The sequence below is a fragment of the Penicillium lagena genome, assembly GCF_028827675.1.
Source record: "Penicillium lagena strain IBT 129212 chromosome Unknown utg000008l_segment0_segment0, whole genome shotgun sequence".
Classification (NCBI taxonomy): Eukaryota; Fungi; Ascomycota; class Eurotiomycetes; order Eurotiales; family Aspergillaceae; genus Penicillium; species Penicillium lagena.
The window spans coordinates 1,918,743-1,939,153 of record NW_026623229.1 but is presented as its reverse complement, the minus strand read 5'-3'; the positions used below and the strand labels follow the sequence as shown (position 1 = coordinate 1,939,153).

At 52.1% G+C, this 20,411-nt stretch overlaps 7 protein-coding genes across 7 annotated transcripts; 3 read left to right on the top strand and 4 right to left on the bottom strand.

Moving 5' to 3' along the window:
* Positions 1-629: 629 nt before the first annotated feature.
* N7510_011394 (Sec23/Sec24 family protein) lies at positions 630-3,874 on the bottom strand (the record flags this gene model as incomplete). Its single annotated transcript, XM_056983319.1, has 5 exons — positions 630-1,261; positions 1,318-1,515; positions 1,565-2,002; positions 2,055-2,493; positions 2,549-3,874. 5 exons carry the CDS (start codon positions 3,872-3,874, stop codon positions 630-632), a joined length of 3,033 nt encoding a protein of 1,010 aa, XP_056828813.1.
* Positions 3,875-4,889: 1,015 nt separating this feature from the next.
* On the top strand, positions 4,890-6,970 carry N7510_011393 (uncharacterized protein; the record flags this gene model as incomplete). Its single annotated transcript, XM_056983318.1, has 8 exons — positions 4,890-5,033; positions 5,110-5,510; positions 5,566-5,681; positions 5,733-5,910; positions 5,964-6,278; positions 6,341-6,670; positions 6,739-6,810; positions 6,871-6,970. 8 exons carry the CDS (start codon positions 4,890-4,892, stop codon positions 6,968-6,970), a joined length of 1,656 nt encoding a protein of 551 aa, XP_056828812.1.
* A 686-nt stretch (positions 6,971-7,656) lies between these two features.
* On the top strand, positions 7,657-8,457 carry N7510_011392 (Trans-aconitate 2-methyltransferase; the record flags this gene model as incomplete). The annotated part of the gene is made up of 1 exon (XM_056983317.1): positions 7,657-8,457. The coding sequence occupies one exon, from the start codon at positions 7,657-7,659 to the stop codon at positions 8,455-8,457; it is 801 nt and encodes a 266-aa protein (XP_056828811.1).
* A 386-nt stretch (positions 8,458-8,843) lies between these two features.
* N7510_011391 (uncharacterized protein) lies at positions 8,844-10,012 on the top strand (the record flags this gene model as incomplete). The annotated part of the gene is made up of 3 exons (XM_056983316.1): positions 8,844-9,158; positions 9,253-9,475; positions 9,564-10,012. The coding sequence occupies 3 exons, from the start codon at positions 8,844-8,846 to the stop codon at positions 10,010-10,012; spliced, it is 987 nt and encodes a 328-aa protein (XP_056828810.1).
* A 246-nt stretch (positions 10,013-10,258) lies between these two features.
* On the bottom strand, positions 10,259-13,317 carry N7510_011390 (cleavage polyadenylation factor subunit CFT2; the record flags this gene model as incomplete). Its single annotated transcript, XM_056983315.1, has 2 exons — positions 10,259-13,109; positions 13,169-13,317. 2 exons carry the CDS (start codon positions 13,315-13,317, stop codon positions 10,259-10,261), a joined length of 3,000 nt encoding a protein of 999 aa, XP_056828809.1.
* A 1,313-nt stretch (positions 13,318-14,630) lies between these two features.
* N7510_011389 (uncharacterized protein) lies at positions 14,631-15,842 on the bottom strand (the record flags this gene model as incomplete). The annotated part of the gene is made up of 1 exon (XM_056983314.1): positions 14,631-15,842. The coding sequence occupies one exon, from the start codon at positions 15,840-15,842 to the stop codon at positions 14,631-14,633; it is 1,212 nt and encodes a 403-aa protein (XP_056828808.1).
* Positions 15,843-17,098: 1,256 nt separating this feature from the next.
* N7510_011388 (uncharacterized protein) lies at positions 17,099-20,374 on the bottom strand (the record flags this gene model as incomplete). The annotated part of the gene is made up of 8 exons (XM_056983313.1): positions 17,099-17,257; positions 17,317-19,127; positions 19,174-19,219; positions 19,269-19,353; positions 19,411-19,449; positions 19,555-19,681; positions 19,732-20,278; positions 20,336-20,374. The coding sequence occupies 8 exons, from the start codon at positions 20,372-20,374 to the stop codon at positions 17,099-17,101; spliced, it is 2,853 nt and encodes a 950-aa protein (XP_056828807.1).
* Between the last annotated feature and the right edge of the window lie 37 nt (positions 20,375-20,411).

Below are 20,411 nucleotides of genomic sequence, written 5' to 3'. Positions count from 1 at the left end.
GGCTAGCCCGGCGATCACTAGGCTGGTCCGGGGGATGCGTCGAGCGAACTAAAACTACCTTAAATGGACATAGTGGGGCATCGTAAAGTTCTGTTCGTTCAGACCGGACGACGATCTCGCCTTCTAGACCGCCGGCTGTAGGTGTCCACCGCGGTTTGTTTGGCTGCTATGTATGTGAAGGCCTGGATAGACTAGGCAGAAGAGTCCCACCACCACCCACTCTGGACGTGACGTTTCGCTGCAGAGTGGTCCCTGCCCAAGACATCGCCTTGTGGACCGGTGGCGTCCATTGTGGGTGGGACACAGAGGGCAAAGACTCAATAAACGAACTATTCTGGTATACGACTGTACTATACGGCACAGAAAGAATTTTCGGTAGTCCCACTTCCTACCCTTTTGGCTCCATCGCCCTCCGTCCCTATCCGATGGATGGTAGCTCGCTCGCTCCACCTGCCAACTCCATCGTACCACAGCCACTGAAATCATAACCATCCGCCAGTCTAGACAAGCTGGGCAGCCGTCATAGCCTGCGTTAGGCGATGATGGGCCAGGGCCCGGACCGCAGACCGACCAAAGAGGCAGGAGCGGCGTTTGGCCGGAAGTCCGCATCACAAAGCACCCGCACAGGCTTACCAATATGACGACCCCATCGCGGACAGGCTGGCAAGGGTGCTCTCGCCCGTTTCTTCCTTCTTGCGCTGGCCGGCTAGCTCCAGGTTGATCTGTCGGTGGATGTGCACCAGCCAGTCCACGTAGCTCTGCGCCTCGTTGTTCCGGTCCTCCAGCAAGAGTCGGGCAAACTCGTACTCCGCCCCGTCTAGACCCTGCCGAGCCATCTGGATCGTCACAGCCTTGGACCCGCGTACGGTCGAGAGATATTGAAGCAGGTTCCGCACCTGGGCGTTCAGATGCGTCTCGAGCACTGGGAATGATGAGAGGTTGGGATTGAGCTCCTGGAGAGTGTTCTGGCCAGGCCCGAGCAAATCTTCCAGCAGGTTTGGCGATACCTGCGCATGTAGCCACAGCAAGATGATCTGACCGTTGTCCACCAAGTACGCGCCTCCATCCTCGATCTTGGAGAAGCTAGCCCTCAACGCAGGCGGCACCTGAAGTTGACCGTGCTCATTCGGAAATCCGTCTTCCGGCTGCATGTTGTGGATGGGAATGATACGAGGGTAAAGGTAGAGGGATAACTCCGTAGCGCCAAATGACCGAAGCATGCGCATGTCATGAACCCGCCGGTCTGACGACTCATTGCCACCTGTGAAAAGGTTAGATGAGAGAAGTCGCGTCACACACAGAGATAGATCATCTCACCTTTGAACGCTCTGGACTTGACCAAGCTGAGCATGTACATCGAGAATTCCTTAAGATTCTCAGGGAGAACTAATTGTCCAGGAGGGTGGGACCCAGAGAAGATCTTGCGGTATCCGCTGAAGATGTCGACGGTCTTCTCTGAAATATGCCCCCGGATGTCCTTCAGCGTCTTGTCGAGTGTTTTGGAGGCGGCTGCGGCTATTGGTGAGCATACATGTTTTCATAAAGAGATGGGCGTTAAACTCACCTTCCTTTGCGATGATAGACACCACGGCATCCTGGTCAACATACTTCATGGTCTCCATGCCGCCTTCGTTGACCGCCGCCACGACGTTGATACACCGGACACGTCGCTGTCCATCCGCAGAAGTATACAGCAATGCGGCCTGGAAGTGCGCATCCAACTTGCGGTCAAGCTTGCCATCGTAGCTGAATAGCACGCCAATTGCCTTGTCCGCATCCACGCCGCCAAACTCTAGATCGGCACCTAGTGTATGTTGCACAAAGTTCCCGTGATAGGCAGAAACCTGGAGGCCATTCGAGCATCGGACCTTCATCAAACACTGGTATCCCGTCTCTCGGCTTACGACGTGAGCCAACTCTCCCCGCAGCTTTGAGATATCACGTGGCGCATGGAAGTTCGGGTAGAAGAATGTCTCGCCGCCAGTAAGCGCCGATACATAGCCTTATAATAATCGAGTTAGAAGATTTCCTATCTTGGTTGTGTCTCAACATACCGATTGTGGCAACATCCAGATAGACGCCACCGGGGGCGGCGATGAAGAAATCGACGCCCACGCCAGCCTCAGCCATTTTGCTTGCTGTCTTCTTCCAGTCCGGATTTTCTGTCGTGAACAGTTTTCGCTCTGCTTCCGTTCCGTGAATCTTGGGGTCCTCCCGATTCTCCAGTTTCCCAGGGCCCCAGGTGGGCAAGCTGCAGAGAGCGCAGACGACCTTGCCACCCGTCGCCTGCAGTGCTGAGAGGGCAGCATTTAGTGTAGGCAGCACCACCGGTTCGGGGTTCTTGACGTGAGAGAAGATACTAGGTATCCGTTTCAAGAGCGATGTGATCACGGACTTGGATTCGTATGGGTCGACAAAAAGACCCTCGCTCAATGGCACAAACGGCTCTTCCAAGTCCGTCATCACCATCATCTGTGCTTGGTCCAGTGAAGCCTATCAACTTGTCAGCAAAAGAAAGCGATCTGTCTGGGCAGGATGGCACACGTACCGTGAGGTTGTAGAAATGCACTTCTGTGTCAAAAGTCACAATGCCAACCTTCGCCCCTGCTGCGAGTCTCCGTGACGTCGAATCTTCACCCTCGGTGCCGTCCGCCGATCCATCTTCTCCATACAATGCTTCCGCAATTCCTTCACAAACACCCTTGAGGAATCCACGATGGACGGATTCCCGGCTGACGTCAATCAGGAACAGAGTCTGGAGGCCTACAGGCTCCTTGTTCCAGTATTCCTTGGGAACCAAATATTCCACCGTTCCCATCATCAGCTCCGGTCGTTGCATGCGGTCAACGCGCGCCCCCGTCGGGTCCAGAGGCGCAAAGTACTCGCCTGGCGTGTCATTCGGGAACGTGCACATATTGCAGACAAACTTGTTACCGCCTGACTGGAAGGACATAAAGGGGTTGACGTATGTTCGACAGCGTCGGCATCGCGGAGGGCCCACATCTCCAAAGTCCAGCACGGGTATCGGTTGCTCGCCGGGGTCCAGCGGTGCGAGTGGCTGCAGAATCATGCCCAAGGGCAAGCCTGTCGAGGAGAGAAAGTCCGAGGTGGAAGGAATATTATTGAGCGTGAGGCGAGCGAATTTCGGGGACGAATTGCCTTGATCATGAGCTACGAACGGGATCGCTGCAGGAGGTGGCAGATGGCGGTCCATCGTGGGATAGACATGGTTGAAATAGTACTGGGCTGGCAGATCGCGCGAGCGCGGCACGCTGGGGATCTGTTCGGGGTCAATTCGGCCCTGTGTAGGAACAGAGCTGACACCGCCGCTCGTTTCTGACGATTGATGTCCTCCCAGCCCTGGTATCTGGCCTCCGGCCTGGGGAGCCATTGCGGGAGAGGTTGGCTGTGGAGCTTGATTCAAGCCCGTATTGAGGAACTGTGACGCCGGTTGCATGTTCCCTTGAGGCATCCCACCCTGGAATCCTTGTGCCGGGGGCGCTGTAGCAGCGCCGAGATCGTGGTGGGCATGGCGATGCTTCTTCCGGTGTGTCCTTGTCCCCGCGTCTCCGGCTATCCCCATGCCGCCCATCTGAGATGTCAGGCCAGCCATACCCGGATCTCCCGGAGCGCCCATTGGTGCCTGAGGTGTTGCATTGTATATGGCATCGGCACCCGGGGCCATGGGTTGTTGCTGTGAGCCGTAGGCGGGCCATTGGTTCGGAGACGGGTTGGGGTAGGCAGCTCCCGGTTGCGGAGGAGCTGCACCGGGAGGGTAGCCGGCAGCGGGGTAGCCTTGAGGATGAGCTTGTTGTGCCATATGCTGGTTTGGATCTTCAGAACCCATTGCTTGATACATGTTCGGGTCGGCCATGGTCGATCATACCGCGGGGGGATGTATGGATGGTGGAAGGAGGGTGGGAGTAGGGGAGGGAGTCGCGCGCGAGGGAGACGGTAATGAGGGGTGCACAATCAGCAGCAGCAGCTCATCACGGGTGGTTGATTATCCAGGGCCAAGACAAGAGGCCGCCGTGTCTCTTCTGGATGTTGACGCTTGACGAAGAGACCACCGTAGTGGGAAGCCCGGACTTAGGTTTGTCCGGGACCACACGTGGTGGGACAACAAACATTGCCGTACTCATACATCATCGAGTAAACACGATGTCGAATTATCAGGTTCCAAGAGGAGGAAATAATCATTAGAGAATTGAATAATGGACAGATATTAATTGATCGATTTCATACACTCCGTTCTTTGCCCTCTTTTGTCTACTCCCGCGAGAATCTCTCGGCTGGCGGCCACCGCCATTTCTCCCACCCCTGCTATCGCCACCCAATCTGCAACGGTGCCAGGATGAACCTCCGTCCTTAGAGCAGGCTTGAAGGAGCGAGTCGGCGGGAAATTGCCAGCGAATGCCCCCCGGGGAAGTAAGCCTTGTTCCGATAAGCTGCCTATTACATACGTTCGCCTGTTACATATGTCCAACCCAACCCAACTCCCCCCCCCTTGGACCGTGCAGCTTCTCGAATAATACCCGGCCCACCTTCCATGAACCCCCGTTCGATTAAATCAACGGCACTCACCAAGCCTGCGTGGCCGACCCTGGGGCTTACTTGATTCGCGCGAGTCTCTCGTTCCATCGCGCGAGTCTCCGAGTGGCCTGAAAACTTCCCGCTTAGGGCTTTGTTCTACTCACCGTCTCTTTCTCCGTCCGACGCCGAGGGGTCGGATTGACACGTTAGCTCCTCTTGTGTCATCACTGGGGTAAATCCTTTAAATCAAGTAGTCGGGTAGGTTCCGTAAGTAGTGCGGCTGCTCGCAGCATTTTTGCTTTTTCCCACCTTTCTTTGCTTTTTCCTACAGTTGCTTGTTCCCATCGCCCTGTAAGATGGATCTGACTGGCAAACCCTCAGACCCAGACCACAAGGTCAAGAGAACAACAAACAGCGCGGAAGAATCTCCCGATGTACCTCCAATGGCTACTATTCGTGACGATGATGAACTTTTGCTAGCTCGAATCGGTTATAAGCAGGTACTTCCAACCCCCGTAGCAATACAAAAATCCCTGCGGTCTGTGCGTCAGACCGAAGCTGACCTTCCTGAGCTAGGAATTGCGACGAGAGTTCTCGAAATGGTCCACTGTCTCCTATGCCATCTCTATTCTCGGAGTCCTGGGCTCTGTCCCAGCGACGTTCGGCTCGCCGCTGTCTGCTGGCGGCCCAGCTACAGCTGTCTGGTGCTGGTTGATCGGTTCCTGCATGGCGATGTGCATCGGTAGTTCGGTGGCGGAGTTAGTGTCTGCGTACCCCACGGCGGGAGGCATGTACTTTGTCACCAAGCATGTCGTACCTCCTGATCAGGTCCCGATCTTCTCCTGGGTCCAGGGCTGGTGCAATCTCCTCGGCCAGACAGCTGGTGTCTCTAGCGTGGCCTACACGATCAGTCAGATGCTGCTTGCGTGTGTGAGCATGAATTCGGATCTTGTTGATGGCAAATACTCGTATACACCGTATGGTTGCCAGCCCTCACTAAGTTGCATTGGACCCGGACTAATGCGCTTCCAGAACAGCACTAGAAACCGTCTTGGTGTCGATTGGGTTGTTGTGCATCATCGGTATTATCTGCTCATTGACCACGAAGACTTTGCATAGAATCATTCTCTGGTTCGCTCCAATTAACAGTGTGTATATAAAAATGTTGATTTTGTTGATATTGTGCTGACACCGACCAGTGACGGCCACAGTCTGCATCTGCGTTGCACTTCTATATCTCACTCCCAATAAACAACCGGCCTCCTGGGTCTTCACCCACTTTACGGATGGCTCTGGCTGGGGCTCAAAAATATTTTCCTTCTTTCTCGGGTTTTTGTCGGTGGCCTGGACGATGACCGATTATGATGGGACGACACAGTAAGCGAACTACAATCTCTCCAGGCTCTTAAAATCTCCTGACGTTTTTCTAGTATGTCTGAAGAAACACACGACGCCGCAATACGGGGCCCAGTCGCTATACAAACAGCCGTTCTTGTCTCTGGCGTGTTCGGATGGCTCTTAACCGTCTCGATGTGTTTCTGTCTAACTGATTTCGAAACCATCCTGAAAAGTCCAACAGGTCTCCCCGCCGCACAGATTTTTTTAAACGCTGGCGGGAAACGAGGCGGCACAGCCATGTGGGCATTCGCTATTCTCGTGCAATTTTTCACAGGCTGTTCTGCAATGCTGGCAGATACAAGAATGGCATATGCCTTTGCCAGAGACGAAGCACTCCCATTCTCCAAGTAGGGCTATCTTTTACCTTCCGACCGGGTTCATGTCACGCTGATGCTTGCCATTCGTCTAGATTTATTTCTAAGGTTAATTCTAAGACCCACACCCCAGTCAATGCGGTCTGGTTCGTGGTATTCTTCAGTGTCGTCTTGAACTGTATTGCCATTGGATCAACGCAGACGGCTACGGCCATTTTCAGTGTTACAGCACCGGCACTCGACATTTCTTATGTGTCTGTGATACTCGCACACCAAATCTACAAGTCCAAGGTGAAGTTCATAGAGGGACCGTTTACACTGAAGAAATGGGGCACTCCCATCAACTATGTTGCTATCGTATGGGTTATGTTCATCAGCACCATTCTTTTCTTCCCATCACAGATCCCCGTCACAGCCGCCAATATGTAAGATGTCCCGATGATGTGTTTGTCAAACCTTTAGTATGGTACAATATATTGACAAAGGCCTACAGGAACTACGCAGTCTGTGTGGCTGCTTTCATTGCTGCCTTTGCCTTGATCTGGTGGTGGTTGACCGCTCGAGGGTAAGACTCATCCACATATTAGTTCTTCAAGCAGATGCTAATTCTTTATCCCTCGGTTAGAAAGTACACTGGTCCACGAACGAATGATGTGATCCAAGAGCTTCCCACAGAAGATGATGGTGCCGACTTCGACGACGAACAGGGGGAGATCACTGTGTAGTTGCTGGCGGAGAACTCGACGAGATATATTTAGCGGGTATATATGGTTCACAATAGGGCGTATAGATAGACTAGAATACTTGTTTTCGGAATTAGTGCTATTACTTTCGGGTCAGCTCATGCCTCCCTGGTATATATTGCTCTAAGCTGTTTTGGACTTTCGGTAGTTTCACTCAAAACCCCGTAGATATTTGAGTCATAACTTTCTTGAATGACTATGCAACCGTTCATCGCCAAATTTTCGGCCGATATCGCCTTTTGTGCATCGTTGTAATTTTCCGGTGAAGATATACGGGCTCACTTTAGCAGCTTCCGATAATCGGCAGTTTCGACCGCACCACTCTTTAGTCTCGGCTCTTCTCCGATTTGAATTTCTAATAGAAGCTAGAGCGTCTGCTTTCCGATACACGCATTAGATTCCATTCCGATCATGCAAATTGAAGAGAAATGTCATCTGCCGGTGTAGGAATCAAGTAAATATTAATGCTCGACTTCCTCTGGTTAACGTCGATTGCCAACGCTTGGACCCACTCTTCGCCCAATCCTGCGCTTATATAAAGTTGTCTGGAACACCACTTCTACGCGTCACGTTGGTCTTTCCCCTTCGACATGCTTCACTCTTCCTCTAAACGACTATTTTCCATTTCTCAGAGAGGCTTTCCTGGACTATCAGCCTGCCGCAGAACAATGGTCACTTCAACAGGTGCCAATCCCGCGCACGACTGGAGTGCAGCGCAATATCTCAAGTTCGAAGATGAACGCACCATGCCAGCACGCGACCTTCTCTCTCGGGTTCCGCTGCAATCTCCCAAGAATATCGTCGACTTGGGCTGCGGACCAGGAAATTCGACCGCCGTTCTGGAGTCCCGTTACCCCAATGCTCACCTGGTGGGCATGGATTCGTCTCCGGATATGATCCGCAAGGCCAAAACTGCTCTTCCGCATCGGGAGTTCTCCGTGGGGGACATAACCTCTTACTCGCCAAAAGAACCAGTGGACCTTTACTACTCCAATGCCGTCTTCCAATGGCTTAAGAGGGAAGAACGATTCAGCATTGTCCGGAAGCTGATGGAAACTCAGCCATCCGGCGGCGTGTTCGCCCTGCAAGTCCCCGACAATCTGATGGAACCATCCCACGTCCTAATGCGCGAGACGGCCCGTAACGGACCATGGTCTGGTACCCTCGCAAATATTGATCGGGACACATTCCAGTCGCCGCAGGAGATCTACGATGAGCTCAAACCCTTTTGCTCGGCGGTGAATGTCTTTCACACGAGCTACTATCATGCCCTCGAAAGCCATGAAGCTGTCATCGAATGGGTAAAAGGCACGGGCCTGCGACCTTACCTGGATCCCCTGCAGCCGGAGGAGAAGGAGGAGTTTCTGCGAGATTATTTGAAGCGTTTGAAAGCAGGTTATCCTGTGTCTGTTGATGGAAAAGTTCTACTGCGCTACCCACGGCTCTTTGTTGTTGCCATCAAGAAATGAGCACTAAACTCTTCCTGGACAATTATCATGTATGGCTTTAGCAATTTGACCATTTCTCTGAAATCAATCACATCCATGTGTGGAATTTTATCGAGGATGATAGCTGTACGGCGCGTAACTCCCCAGAAGCCAAAGCAATTTGGAGGAGAAAAAGCCTGTCTTTTCTAAAACCTCATCATTCAGATTTACTGGTTGGTTGTGTCATCACACCTCCGTGTCCCGATTGAGCGGCGGCACCCCAACCTAATAGGGATAGATAAGTTGGGTTTGGAGCTGACACCCCAAGTCCCTTTTCATCTTCATCTACTTCTTTGGAAAAATCATTTGAACCGGTGCGCCAACCCTCCTTATAAAAGAATCTCCAAAACACACCCGCCACACTCAGCATGCCCGGGGCGACTTACTTTGTCAACCCCAGAATTTCCGACTGGCCAGAATGGTGCAACTCATTCGCCAACCCTATGACCTTTCTGTGCCGGTTAATTCAAATTCCATCCAACCCCCGAGACGCACGCAACCCAGCTCAGCCTGGCTGCCCAGCCGGCCAGGAAAACAACTATGGTCTTTTCGACCTCTCCTATAAGGATGTCTGGATTCAACACAGAAAACTCATGATTATCGCCCTGCTCAATGGCGTCGGAACCGAGGGAGATGAGCGCATGATGATGATGGCTCTCGCCCGAGATCTCCAGACCGATGAGGTCTTTGTTCTGAAGATTGGATATGAGTAAGTCGAGTGGTTTCAGATGGACCAAGAAAAAGACATACAATATACTGATCGAAATCTCCAGAAAGCATAGATACCACAAAGCCAAACACCACGCCGATCACGAGTGGATTCTCGGCCAGCTGCTTGGACAGGCTGGCTATGGGCCTGTATACACCAGCGAAGACGTCCACGAACAAGACCTCAGTTATCCATTTATGGGCCTGCCGGTATACTATCAGTTGCTGTCCCCTATGCCCGGCCAGTGGCTCGGCCACGTTTACCAGTCTCTGTCCCACTTCCAGCTGGCTAGTATTAGGGCTCAACTAACAAACATACTTGAGTAAAAAAAACTCCTTCTGAAACTGGAACAAGATGTCTAATGTCAGTATTTTGATAGATTTCTTCGTCACTGGGGGTATGAAATGCATCATCCAGATCCCAATTTCTTCGTTTACAATGAGCTGGCTGACAAGCTGCAAGTATACTTCCACCTTACCTGTTAACCTTGCTCTTACCTCTGAATTTCCTAGATATTTGGTCGATCTGTCCTCGGTTTTTTTCAAAGGACATGGAGGGTCAGCTCCCGTCCTGGAGGATAGTCCCTGCATTCAAGCTCTTCGCATCTGGCGTGGAGCTCCCCAAACGCCCGCTCCGCCAGTGTCCTTACCCGTCGTCTGGTCTCAGAAAGACAATCAAGTTCGTCTGGTAAAGGACTGCAAAACACCTCGTTGGCTGGTTGGAAACATAAAGAGCAATGGCTTCTTCCTGAAGATGGGAAAAGGTGCGAAAGTCAAGCTGGGTGCTATCAGCACCAAGAAAGGACGAGATGAGGTCAATCAACATTGAGATGTTTTGCTTTATTTTGCTAGTGTTGGATTTTGTTTCGACACAAAGTATATTCATTAATTGAACCTTTCTAATACGAGATACGATGATCAATGATTAGCTCAACCATTGCATTATCAGGTGCGTTTACCTCAAGAAATCCTGGAATATCGTAGCATAATAAGGCATAGACCCCATTCAGTACTTGATCAATCATAAATGCCATAGTGATTATAGACTAAAGGTACAAGTACATAGGCGATTTAATCAACCACCAGAAACCACAGCCAGACCCTCATAGATCTTCCGTTTGACAGCAAGGAAGCTCCCCGCACCACGCCCCAAGGCGGCTTGATTCGTGGCCGACTGCGCCGCCGCTTCAACCTCAATCTTGCCGGTACCAGACTTGCGCACCGCCACTGACTTATCAATCAGTAGTGTACCCTCACCACGGAACTCCGCCGTGTGCCCGGCAGCCTGCATGAGCTTACGGAGATCAGCCAGTCGCAAATCGCCCACATGGAGAGGTCGAGTCACAGAGCGCGTCCCCGCGGCCATATTCGCGGGCAGAGTATCGAGCAAAGGATATACGTCCGCTTTCTCGGCGGTCAGCTTGACGCCATCCAAGGTCGGAGCAACGGCCGAGGAAGCGGCCTCGTCTTTGAGCTGCTTCATCTTCTTGGCTGTCTCTGCGATCTCATCTTCTGCATCGGAAAGAGAAATCTCAGGACCGCGTAGCTGAGCTGTCAGAGCCACAACACCCAAGCTACGGACGTGTTGCCAGTTCAGACGCCGGACGAGACTATTGCTCAGCTTGACCATCCATGCGTTCGTGTCAACACTTGCGTCAATGACTTCGCCGTTGGCCGGTGTGAAAATCATGGCAAGTGAGTCGGCGGCAGGAGCAGAGACATCGATACCAGCTTTGGCTGCCAAGAGCTTCTTGCACTCAGCTGCTAACGCTGAGGTTTCTTCCTTCATCCCGCCGACAAGGATCAGCTTTTGCGGTTGGATGAGCGGGATTAGCATTTCCAAGCTGCGCTTGTCGTGCAGACCCATGAAGTCAATGAAGGCGAGTCGAGCGTTGATCGTGATTGTCTCCTTGGTATACACAACCTTCGCAGGACCTTCAAACACCTGAGCGTCGGCGTCATCCTCTGAAGATGCAGCGATATCCGCAGCTTCACCGTCGGAGGCAAGGCTGAGGTCATCGGCGGCGCTGGAGCCTCCCTTCCGGCCGTCTCGAGACAGCTGTTGGCGTTTTCGACCAGCATCGCGAGATAGCCTGCGTCCATTGGCCCCTGGGGTTTCATCCCATCGCCGCTTCTGTCCTAGTTTGGTCTCAGCTTCTGTGCGGCGTTGCTGCATATCAATTTCTTCCCGTTCCTCCGCTCGAAGATACTCCTCAGGTCTGATGAACTCTCCGTATTCATCGCCCTTCTTTCTGGGCGCCACATAGGGGAACATTCGCTCGCGGCCCTTCTTGCCACGCACATCATAATCATACACATTTTTGCGTCGAAGAAGAATATTAATACCAAGATCCTGGTCGCTGAGAGCGAGCTTATTTCGATTCGAGTGGGCGAGCGAGGTCGAGAAATTCAGCGCCCTGCCTTGCTGCTCCGAATCCGAGTCTTCCGATGATGTTGAGCTGGAACGATCATCAAGCGCATCCGCTGCATTCGCAAGGTTTTCCTGGCCCCGCGCTTGAGATGTATCTTGAAGTTGTTTGGTAGCGAGGTACTGTTGATAGAGCAACTGGTCACCGGGATCAAGCGGAGACCGTTGTATATCTGTCCAGGTCAGATCTCGTCCGCCGCTGTGGACCTGCTCAAGCATTTCGCCATCCGATGCTTTCTCCAGGGCTACACCGTCTCTCCGTTCTTCATACCACTGCCAGATAATGCTTCCGAGTGACATAATATCTTGGCTCTCCTCCACTGATTCTTCAATCTTTTCTTTGTGAAATGATTCGGTCAACAGCAGCAGATTGTTAGGGCCTTCAGCAATCCGCCTAAGAGAATGTTTGGAAAAGCCCCAAGCCAATGATGTATCAGAAGCAAGAATGACTTTGGGACCGGGGTCTCCAAGCAGCTTCTCGAGGCGTTTTTGGCGCTCGATGGTCTTGAGGTGCTTGAAATTGAAAGGGCCAGTCCCCTTGCTGCTGGCTTTATCCTGATTCTGTCCGCCTGTTCTGGTATCGGCACCTTCGGCCGCTTCGAATTCACGAACGATGTTTTCGTCCATCCACTCCAGCATGCTCCGGGCCAATCTCATTGTCGTGTTGACCTTCCTGCCGGCCAAGTACAGTCCAGCACCGTTAAGCACATCGTCTTTTTCACTTGCCGCAGCATCGCGCCATGAATGTTCCAACGCATATGCCAGCTCCAGGACCCGTGAACTCGTGTCCGTTGGGATAAGCACAGTGCCGCCCTTTGCGAGACTGCTCCGAATCATGTCAAGAAGGTGGTCATCTCTTTTCTTCCGACCCCCGGACAGCCCAAACTTATCGCCTCCCTTGGCACTGCAGACCAAAGCCGTCGGTTTCCGCAACTGTTCAATGACTTCTGTTCCGCTAGCGCCAGCGCCACCAAACCATGCAGCACCCGCCACGACGCTTTCACGCGCCTGGTTCCAGTCCGTCGCGTAGACAATTGATTCCAGTCCATGTTGAATGTGCCATATTGTTCCACCAACCGTATGTCCAGCATTGTAAGCGGTAAGGGTAAGGCCGTTCAGTGGTGGCGAAAATGGGGATGCAAGCGGCTGATGCGGTTGCGAATACTTGAGTGGCTGAATGAGAGAGAAATACCGTGCGATTTCCTCGGCAGTCGGGGGCTGAAGAAGGATCTGGCCTGTACTGCCAGCAGCTGCCGCGGACGCAGCCGAAGTGGACGCGCCGGGCTCTGAAATTGAAGCATTCGGAAGAAAGGTAGAAGCGAGCGGCGCTGAAGCATATAGATCCTGTAACAGTGTACGGCCAAAGGCGATAATGGGGTTTGTCGCGTAGATGGGGATCTGGGTAAAGAGAGGGAACGTTCGACAGCAGTGGACAAAAGCACCGATGTGCGCCGGGGTCGCGTGTGTCAGAAGGATCAGCGAGAGGGTTGGGATGTGCCTGATGAGAAATAATATTAGACAGAATATCGCGAAGATAGACAGCAATTGCGGGCTCACTTCTCCAATTCTGCCAGATCCAGAGGGTCAAACGTATCGTCCCAACCAACATCCACAAGAATCTTGATGCCCCCGTCCAACTCCAGAATCGATTGCGACGCCCTTGATTTTGAGGACTGCGCCCCAAGGAGCGGAGTGAATGTAAACATCGTGACTGGCTGGCCTGTGTCACAGCCAACGAGATGAGCTGCTGCGACCCCAGATCAGGTCTGTAGGGAGCGTGCACGCGCGACGCAGGAAGAGTGCGTCCAATCCAGTGGCGGACCCAAGTTGTTGTTTAGGAAAGAGTTCAGATCACTCGGTCATACTGACAGGCGGGGGCGATATTCAGGGGCGTTGTGATAATACAATTCGCGAGAAGACGAAGCAACTCGATCAAGTTGGTTCCCGACGGGATCAAGTTACGTAGTCATGTGACTCCCATCAACCAGTCAGATCTATACGATCTAGTTCAGGAAGTAAGGACATGAATTCGGAAATAAAGATAGAAACAAAGAACAAGGAAATACATAGTAAAATCAAAAAATGCCTTTTATATCAAGTCCTTTCTTTCCTGGGCTTCTCTGCTATCCTGTTCGACCTTCTGGGCCCTGTCTGCGTAGACTCTCCTGGTTGAGCAGTCTTTCTTGGTCGAGTATTCGGTGCTGGTTGTGGTGTAGGAAATACATTAAAGGGCCGATAAGAAGTAGGCCATTGAGACACTCTAGCCTTCAACTGGTCAGCAACGGCCGGTGAGATCGTGCTACCTGCCCATGTCCTGATCCGACGCAGAATTTCCGATCCTGGTGGAGAATCTTGGTTGGTATTTGGCGGCGGCGGTGGAGCATCATTCAATTCTTGAATGCCTTTCTGTAAGGTTACTTCCGAGGCTCGCTGGAGGTCTTCACCGTTATAATTGCGCTGGGTTTCTTCCTGGCCTTGGTTTTCTCCCTGATTTTTACGATTTGTAGCGTCTGTGGCCTTTGATACTGGAGCAGGTTGATGATCTTTTTTTGGTCAGTGTACACATAAGTAATCCAGCCGAATGAAGAGTTTCGCTGGATCGAGGAAAACTCACCGGTTGTATTTCGTACCAGTTTGGAGATAGAGTTCCCTCTTGCGTCTTGAAAATGTAACAGTCAGCCTAAAACATGGAAATTATCCATATATCACGTACAATGCCCTCTGTCTGGGTAATCATTTGCTATCTGGTTTCGACTGAACAGCCCAAAGTGGTAGTCCTGAATCGCCAACTCCGACCTGGCCGGAGCCTCGACATCGGTGACGGGACTGCGGAATAGTAAATTATCGTCCTCGGTGGAATAGTGCTGGCCGTACAAGTGTTCATCTGTATATGTGGTCAACAAGCGAGCCCTAAGCTTACTTCCTTAATAGGCATATCTCATGTAAGGGCCAAGAAGGTGTCTCTAATCTCATAACTAGTTATGAGACTCGCAATCGGGTGTTTCTTTTTTGCTTCCCTTCAGGTGTGAAGGTACAAGATTGAAGGGACGCATTCCCACTCACCAGGAGGCAGAGAAGAAAGACTCTCCGTTGTGGGGATATCTTGCAATGTTGCCGGGTCGTTCTGCTCTCTGAACGGAGAGCACGGTGATGATTGATCGGTGGACTGGCTACCCATACTATTGTAATCGGCCAGATTGGACGTTTCATCTGGCTCACCACCTGTTCTCAGTGGCCCCAAGGTTCCCTTCATGTTGTAGAATATTTTGGTTGCCATGGTTTGCAGATGCGATTCACTGGCATGGAGACCTGGGCGGGTTAGGCTGACTGCCATCACTGGACGGGAGTATTTTGCAAAGTAGTAGGTTGCCTGGTCAAGATTGGTCGGGGCCTCTATAATCGCATGCAGTCCGGGCTGCGTTCCCAGGTAGCATGTCTTAGGCGCCGTTGGCATCAACGGCAAAGAATCCGACACGTTTGTGATAGACGTCGGGAACAGATTGGTCACTGCGAAGCGGAAGTGTTCACGAGAACTAGGGTGGCTCAGTGCGTCTTCAAGACACTTGTATGCGTACTCATAGAGCTGGTCTTCATCCAGCTTATTCCATCCTGAAGACGGGCCGGCATCGAAGACCCATACAAGGCTGCAGAGACCACCGCCTATCTTTGTCTCGGACGTGCTAGAAGAGGCAACTGGAGAAAGCTTCTGTGGCGGTGAACGTGTTTCGAAGAAGCCACTTGAGCCGCCATTCTCTGGATTCTTAGCAACTAGCCAGCGAGGATATGGTGCCTCTTCTCCAAACCCAACCTTTGGCCATAAAAGACACCCCAGATGGCGGGTTTGCGAAAGAAGTCCATCCGGCTGCGTCTCAGATGTATCGCCAGCAGACTGTAGCTCGTGTCGGCTCATCTTTGCTGCTGGTTGAGGGTGCTGGACAGACGTATGCACCTCGGATCGTGGATCGCGCGTCGGAGTATTGAAATTTGGGACGAGCGCGTTCCGTGACCTCGTCTCCCGGATATTGGCCTCCAGATCAGGTCGATGAAGTTTATCCTGAAGTACATCAGGGCCCCGGCCGGCTTCGAAATCGCTGAGAGGACGTTTGGCTCCTTTTCTTGTGCCAGAGGATACAAGCTCCTGATGTATGCTTTCGGTTATGTCCGTAGGGGAGACATACCGCTTCCTCTGTGACCGCGATCGCCTAGAACGTTTTGCGGGCGGCTGTGTCATCTTTTGGGAGCATCCATGATTAGTGAATATGAAAAATTAGGAAGTACCGTGGGCAATGGCAGACTCACATTGATTGTTGATGTTTGCAAAACAAGCCTGACGTTCAATCCGGGACCTGCAAATGGAGATGACTCTGTTTCATGATTCCAAAAGTTGGACTCGGGCAAATTTAAATGTTTGCTAAAGGCAGGCTCGTACTGAAATGCTACTCGGGAGTTGCAAAAATAGATCCTTTGTTAAGCCACGCGCCGTTCAAAATGTCTTTCCGGCCGATGGGCACAAAGAATCGCGCACTCGAGACTCGAGACCGAGCGGGAAGTATTTTCTTCCCCTCAGAATACCTGGCAAGCTGAAACACTCAAGTGGACACTGGTAGAAATGCAACTTAACAAAAGCGAATATTCGTTTGTTGGGCAGGGTTCGCGTAAGTGGAAATATATGTGCATGATATCTTCCAGAGGGATCGGGAACAGATAATAAGACCCACGAGATTCCTTTTAAAAAATATCGAATTAGCAGTCCGAAAGACCTAATTCAATTAACTAACATGAAAGAAATCACATCCAACCGCATACGAGCCCAACAAAATAGTTGGTTGGGTTGCATAGTGAAATAAAAATCTACTTCTTTGTCTTGTGTTTACCCGTAGTTATTCTTAGAATGCGGTTCAAAGAGCACCAAACTAATTTATGTCTTTATAAAGGAGCCTTGAAATAAAAGGAAGAAATTATGAGGCGCACCATTACGGCTCAATCTCTAGTCTCGTAAGCATCCAACAATGAACATGATGATGGCCGAGGAAGTCGAAGACGGTCGACCTGTGCGAACTGCGCTTTGTCCTGTGGACCACGTCAATCGCCACTCGCCATTCCCACATTCCTGATCCTCTTTCCAGGTCACTTCAGGTCAGGTTTGGAGATCTTGGTTGACGGAGTTGGAGGAGCCGATATGGACAGGTGGGTAGGGGGGTGGTGGATGCATACATCCTACTATGTAAATATCGAGTAACGACATGGTTAGGTATACGAATACAAGCCTAGTTACATGGCTAGTCCAAGAAACGAAATGGAGCCAAAAATCTTGTTTTAATTCATCATTCGAAAGCAAATAATCTTCTTCAGCTGGCGGTATCCAACCAGGCACGGGACAAGCTCGCTGTTAGATTGCCCACCCTCCTCTCTTCGTATCGAATTAAATCACGATGCAACGAACAAACCCAATAGACTAAGAAACACCCCTTTCCGAGTAGAAAGAATTTACAGCCAGTACCTGGGCTCATCAAAAACATGGTACCGGTGTCCGCGCACACCCTCGCCGTAGAACATAGCCGGGAATCGGCGGCCGACGGGGACATCGGATTCGAGGATACGCACATCGTTTTCTGGCTCGGGGTCGCCGATGACGAATTTGCCGACCTGTTACGTTATCATACGTTAGCAATCAATATGTTATAGTCCACGGCAATAGAACCCACCTGGATTTCCGTATCCGTGATAGAGTCACGGCTGATACGCGCATAGCCCGTGCGCTTGAGTTTCTTGTAGAGAACGTATTCGCACCACCTATCCCAGTCGGAGGAGTCGATGTCCTTCATACCGCTCCGCTCGCTCACGTATGTATTGTAGTTGCCTTCCAAGGGCCGGGTGACCAAGTAACTCAACAGAACCAATGGGCGCGGCGACGAGCCCATCAGGTTGGAGAGGTACTCAGACTGGAGACGACGGTCCTCGGGATCCTCTTCCTGGCCGGAGTGGAAGACAACCACGTCGATCATCTCGCCGTACATGTCGAGCGTAGCGTGGATGGCGGGAGCCAGCTCGCCCACGGGCGAGGGGAGGAGGTGGTGGGTTGAGTTGACGATCGGGAACTTCGAGAGCAGGGCAGCACCCCAGGTGTGCTTGTTTGGCCCCGGGCCGAAATCAGCGTACATGCCAAGATCTTCGGCCAGGGACTGCGTGACGTCCTTGTTGCCCATGATGATGCGCTGGTTGTCTGACTCTAAGAGACCGATGACATCAATCTCGAGCTCTTCGATGACCTGGCGCATGCGGCCCTCAGAGGACCACATGTCGTTATCCAGGCCGAAGTGGACGGTCCAGATACCCATGGTCGCCACCTTGTCCTCGGCGTGATACGGCTTGTAGTCGTTGGTCGGGAAGCGCAGGTAGGCCACCGAGACGGAAAGCAGTTGCAGAGCGGCAAGAACATAGATGTAGTACGACCGCACGCGCTTGCTGTTAGGGCTGATGGGTTTTTTAGTGCGGGTGCGCGACGAGTTCGAGATCGCGGCTGAGAAGACACCTGCGCCAATGCAGAGCATGGTCGTGATCATAACCCAGTCGGTGTGTTCTCGGACCAGAGGACCGCCCGGCACGAACGCATAGGCGACAACCCAGACGTGGAAGAGAAGCATGAAGACATAGACACAGAAGCCAATTCCGAAGGTGGTCGCAGGAGAGTGCTTGACGGCGGAAGAGACCATAACCGGGGCAACAGCCATGATATAGAAGGCCAACGTCAGGGCACCGTAAAATCCGCTCCAGTGGTGGAAGCAAGTGAGGAAGGTAGCGCCAAGGGAGCCAATTCCAAAGGCAGTCCAACTTCCAGCCGCGGCAGGATGGAAGGTACCATAGATAAGGCCGGCACCCATGGCGAATATGGTCAACGCACCGTGCGGTACCGCAATAGGACCACGAACGGGGTAGCCATCCCAGACCCAGGAGATCATGGTGCTAGAGTCAGTCAAAAGAGAGACCATGGCAAAGAAAAGACCACCAAAACCAATACCGGCCAGGATCGCGGAGCCCTTCTTGCCGCTCGATGGCAGGAAGTCGTTGCCACTGGTAAGCGAACGTCGCTGAGACCGGAGGACAGCAAACACGGCGAGCGCGAGACCGATCTTGTTCCAGCCGCCATTCTCAGCATGGACAATGGGCCAGAGAGGGTTGTTGGTCCGGCAGGCAAACTTGGCAATGGAGGACATGATCAAGCCAATGCCCCAGGCCAAGATGCGAGTCTCCAGGCGCGGGGTGTTTCCACGCTCGGAGAACCAGCTGGTGGTCCACGCGGCACAGGTGGTGGAAAGGGCGAAGCTAGTCACAAACAGACGGTTGGCGGGATCTTTGAATCTATAGGCAAGGAGTCCCAGCAGCGAAAGAAGGTGAAGCAGTCGAAGGTTTTTGGTCGCAGCATATCTGACGCCTGGGATGGCAAAGAGGATGGGCGACACAACAGCAATAATCGCAACTTCGTAACCCGAAATGCCCATGTGCCACAGAGGGAAATCTAACCCGAATGAGCAACGCACATTTATGAAAGAAAAAACACTCACACCACACGAGAACGGGAAGAGCAGTCACGATAGTCCAGAAGACGAACTGGAGCATGTTAGTGAAGAACAAAGGAATTGAAGACGGTCATAGTTACCCCGTTGTAGACATCCGACGCAGCATCAACGATTTCAGTCCAGAAGAAACCCTCGCCGAAGGTGTTGCCCACGGGCTTGCCCTTCCTATACTACGTCGTCAATATGATTGAAAACGGCACAGCTTTATGGGATTGAACGCACTCTTTCTCAAGAACAGAATCCGCAGTCGTCTTCAACTGCCTGATTGCAAGAAAACTTTAGACAGAGACTCTCATAACCAACGTAACCCTTTTGTGGCACTATACATTTGTTGCAGGCGGTCATTTCGGAAGCCACTGTACATACCCTCTGCTAATTCCCTTGATGTCCCTCACCACAAGCTCAAAGCCCTCGAAGTCGAGTGCCGTGACGGCGTCAAAGCCCACGTCGAACAGAATGAGGGACCATTCGAAGAAAGCATATTTGGTGTAGGCTGGAGGAACGATCAGTTATCGAAAGCAGGACTGAGTCTTCCAGACTTACCACCAGCAACTTTGTGAACCTTGTGCTGTATAAAGTAGTAGATCAAAGGTACTAGTGTCCCGAAGAACAAGCCGGCCATGATCTTGCGATACTTGACCGCGCGGCGGTTGTTCGGACTGAGCGCGAGACAGCCCAGCGTCCAGGGCAAGGTCGCCACCAGATACGAGATCATGAAGATATCGTGCCAATCGTGATCATCCGTTGATGTGACATATGTCCAACCACCGCAAGTTAAGGTCCGGAAGATCCCCACGCCGGCCACGATCTTGGGGAGTGTCGAGTTTGGGCGCGCAGTGAGGACGTACCACAGGAAGACGAGGGCGAATCGGGGACCGGAGGTCATTGCAATGAAGACCTGGAAGAAAGACCGCTCGGGGTAGCGGTCGCCAATTGTCGCGGAGACGGAGGGAAACCATTCATCGGGGTAGCCGTAGTGTTCATTTTGGACAATCTTGTGGTAGTGCAGGGCGACGCCGACGAATAGGGCGCTAAGGAAAGCGGCATACGCGACGACCGTGTGAGTATAGGAGACCCATTTGCCGTTGATCTAGATTTGGACCGAGTCAGTGATGTGTCCTGTTAGCCTCGGGCGTGGGAAACGCACGGCAACCACGGCGTCGCCGTCCTTGTACCTGGGTGCCATGGCGAAAATGGCAAACCAGATATATAGGAAGATCCCA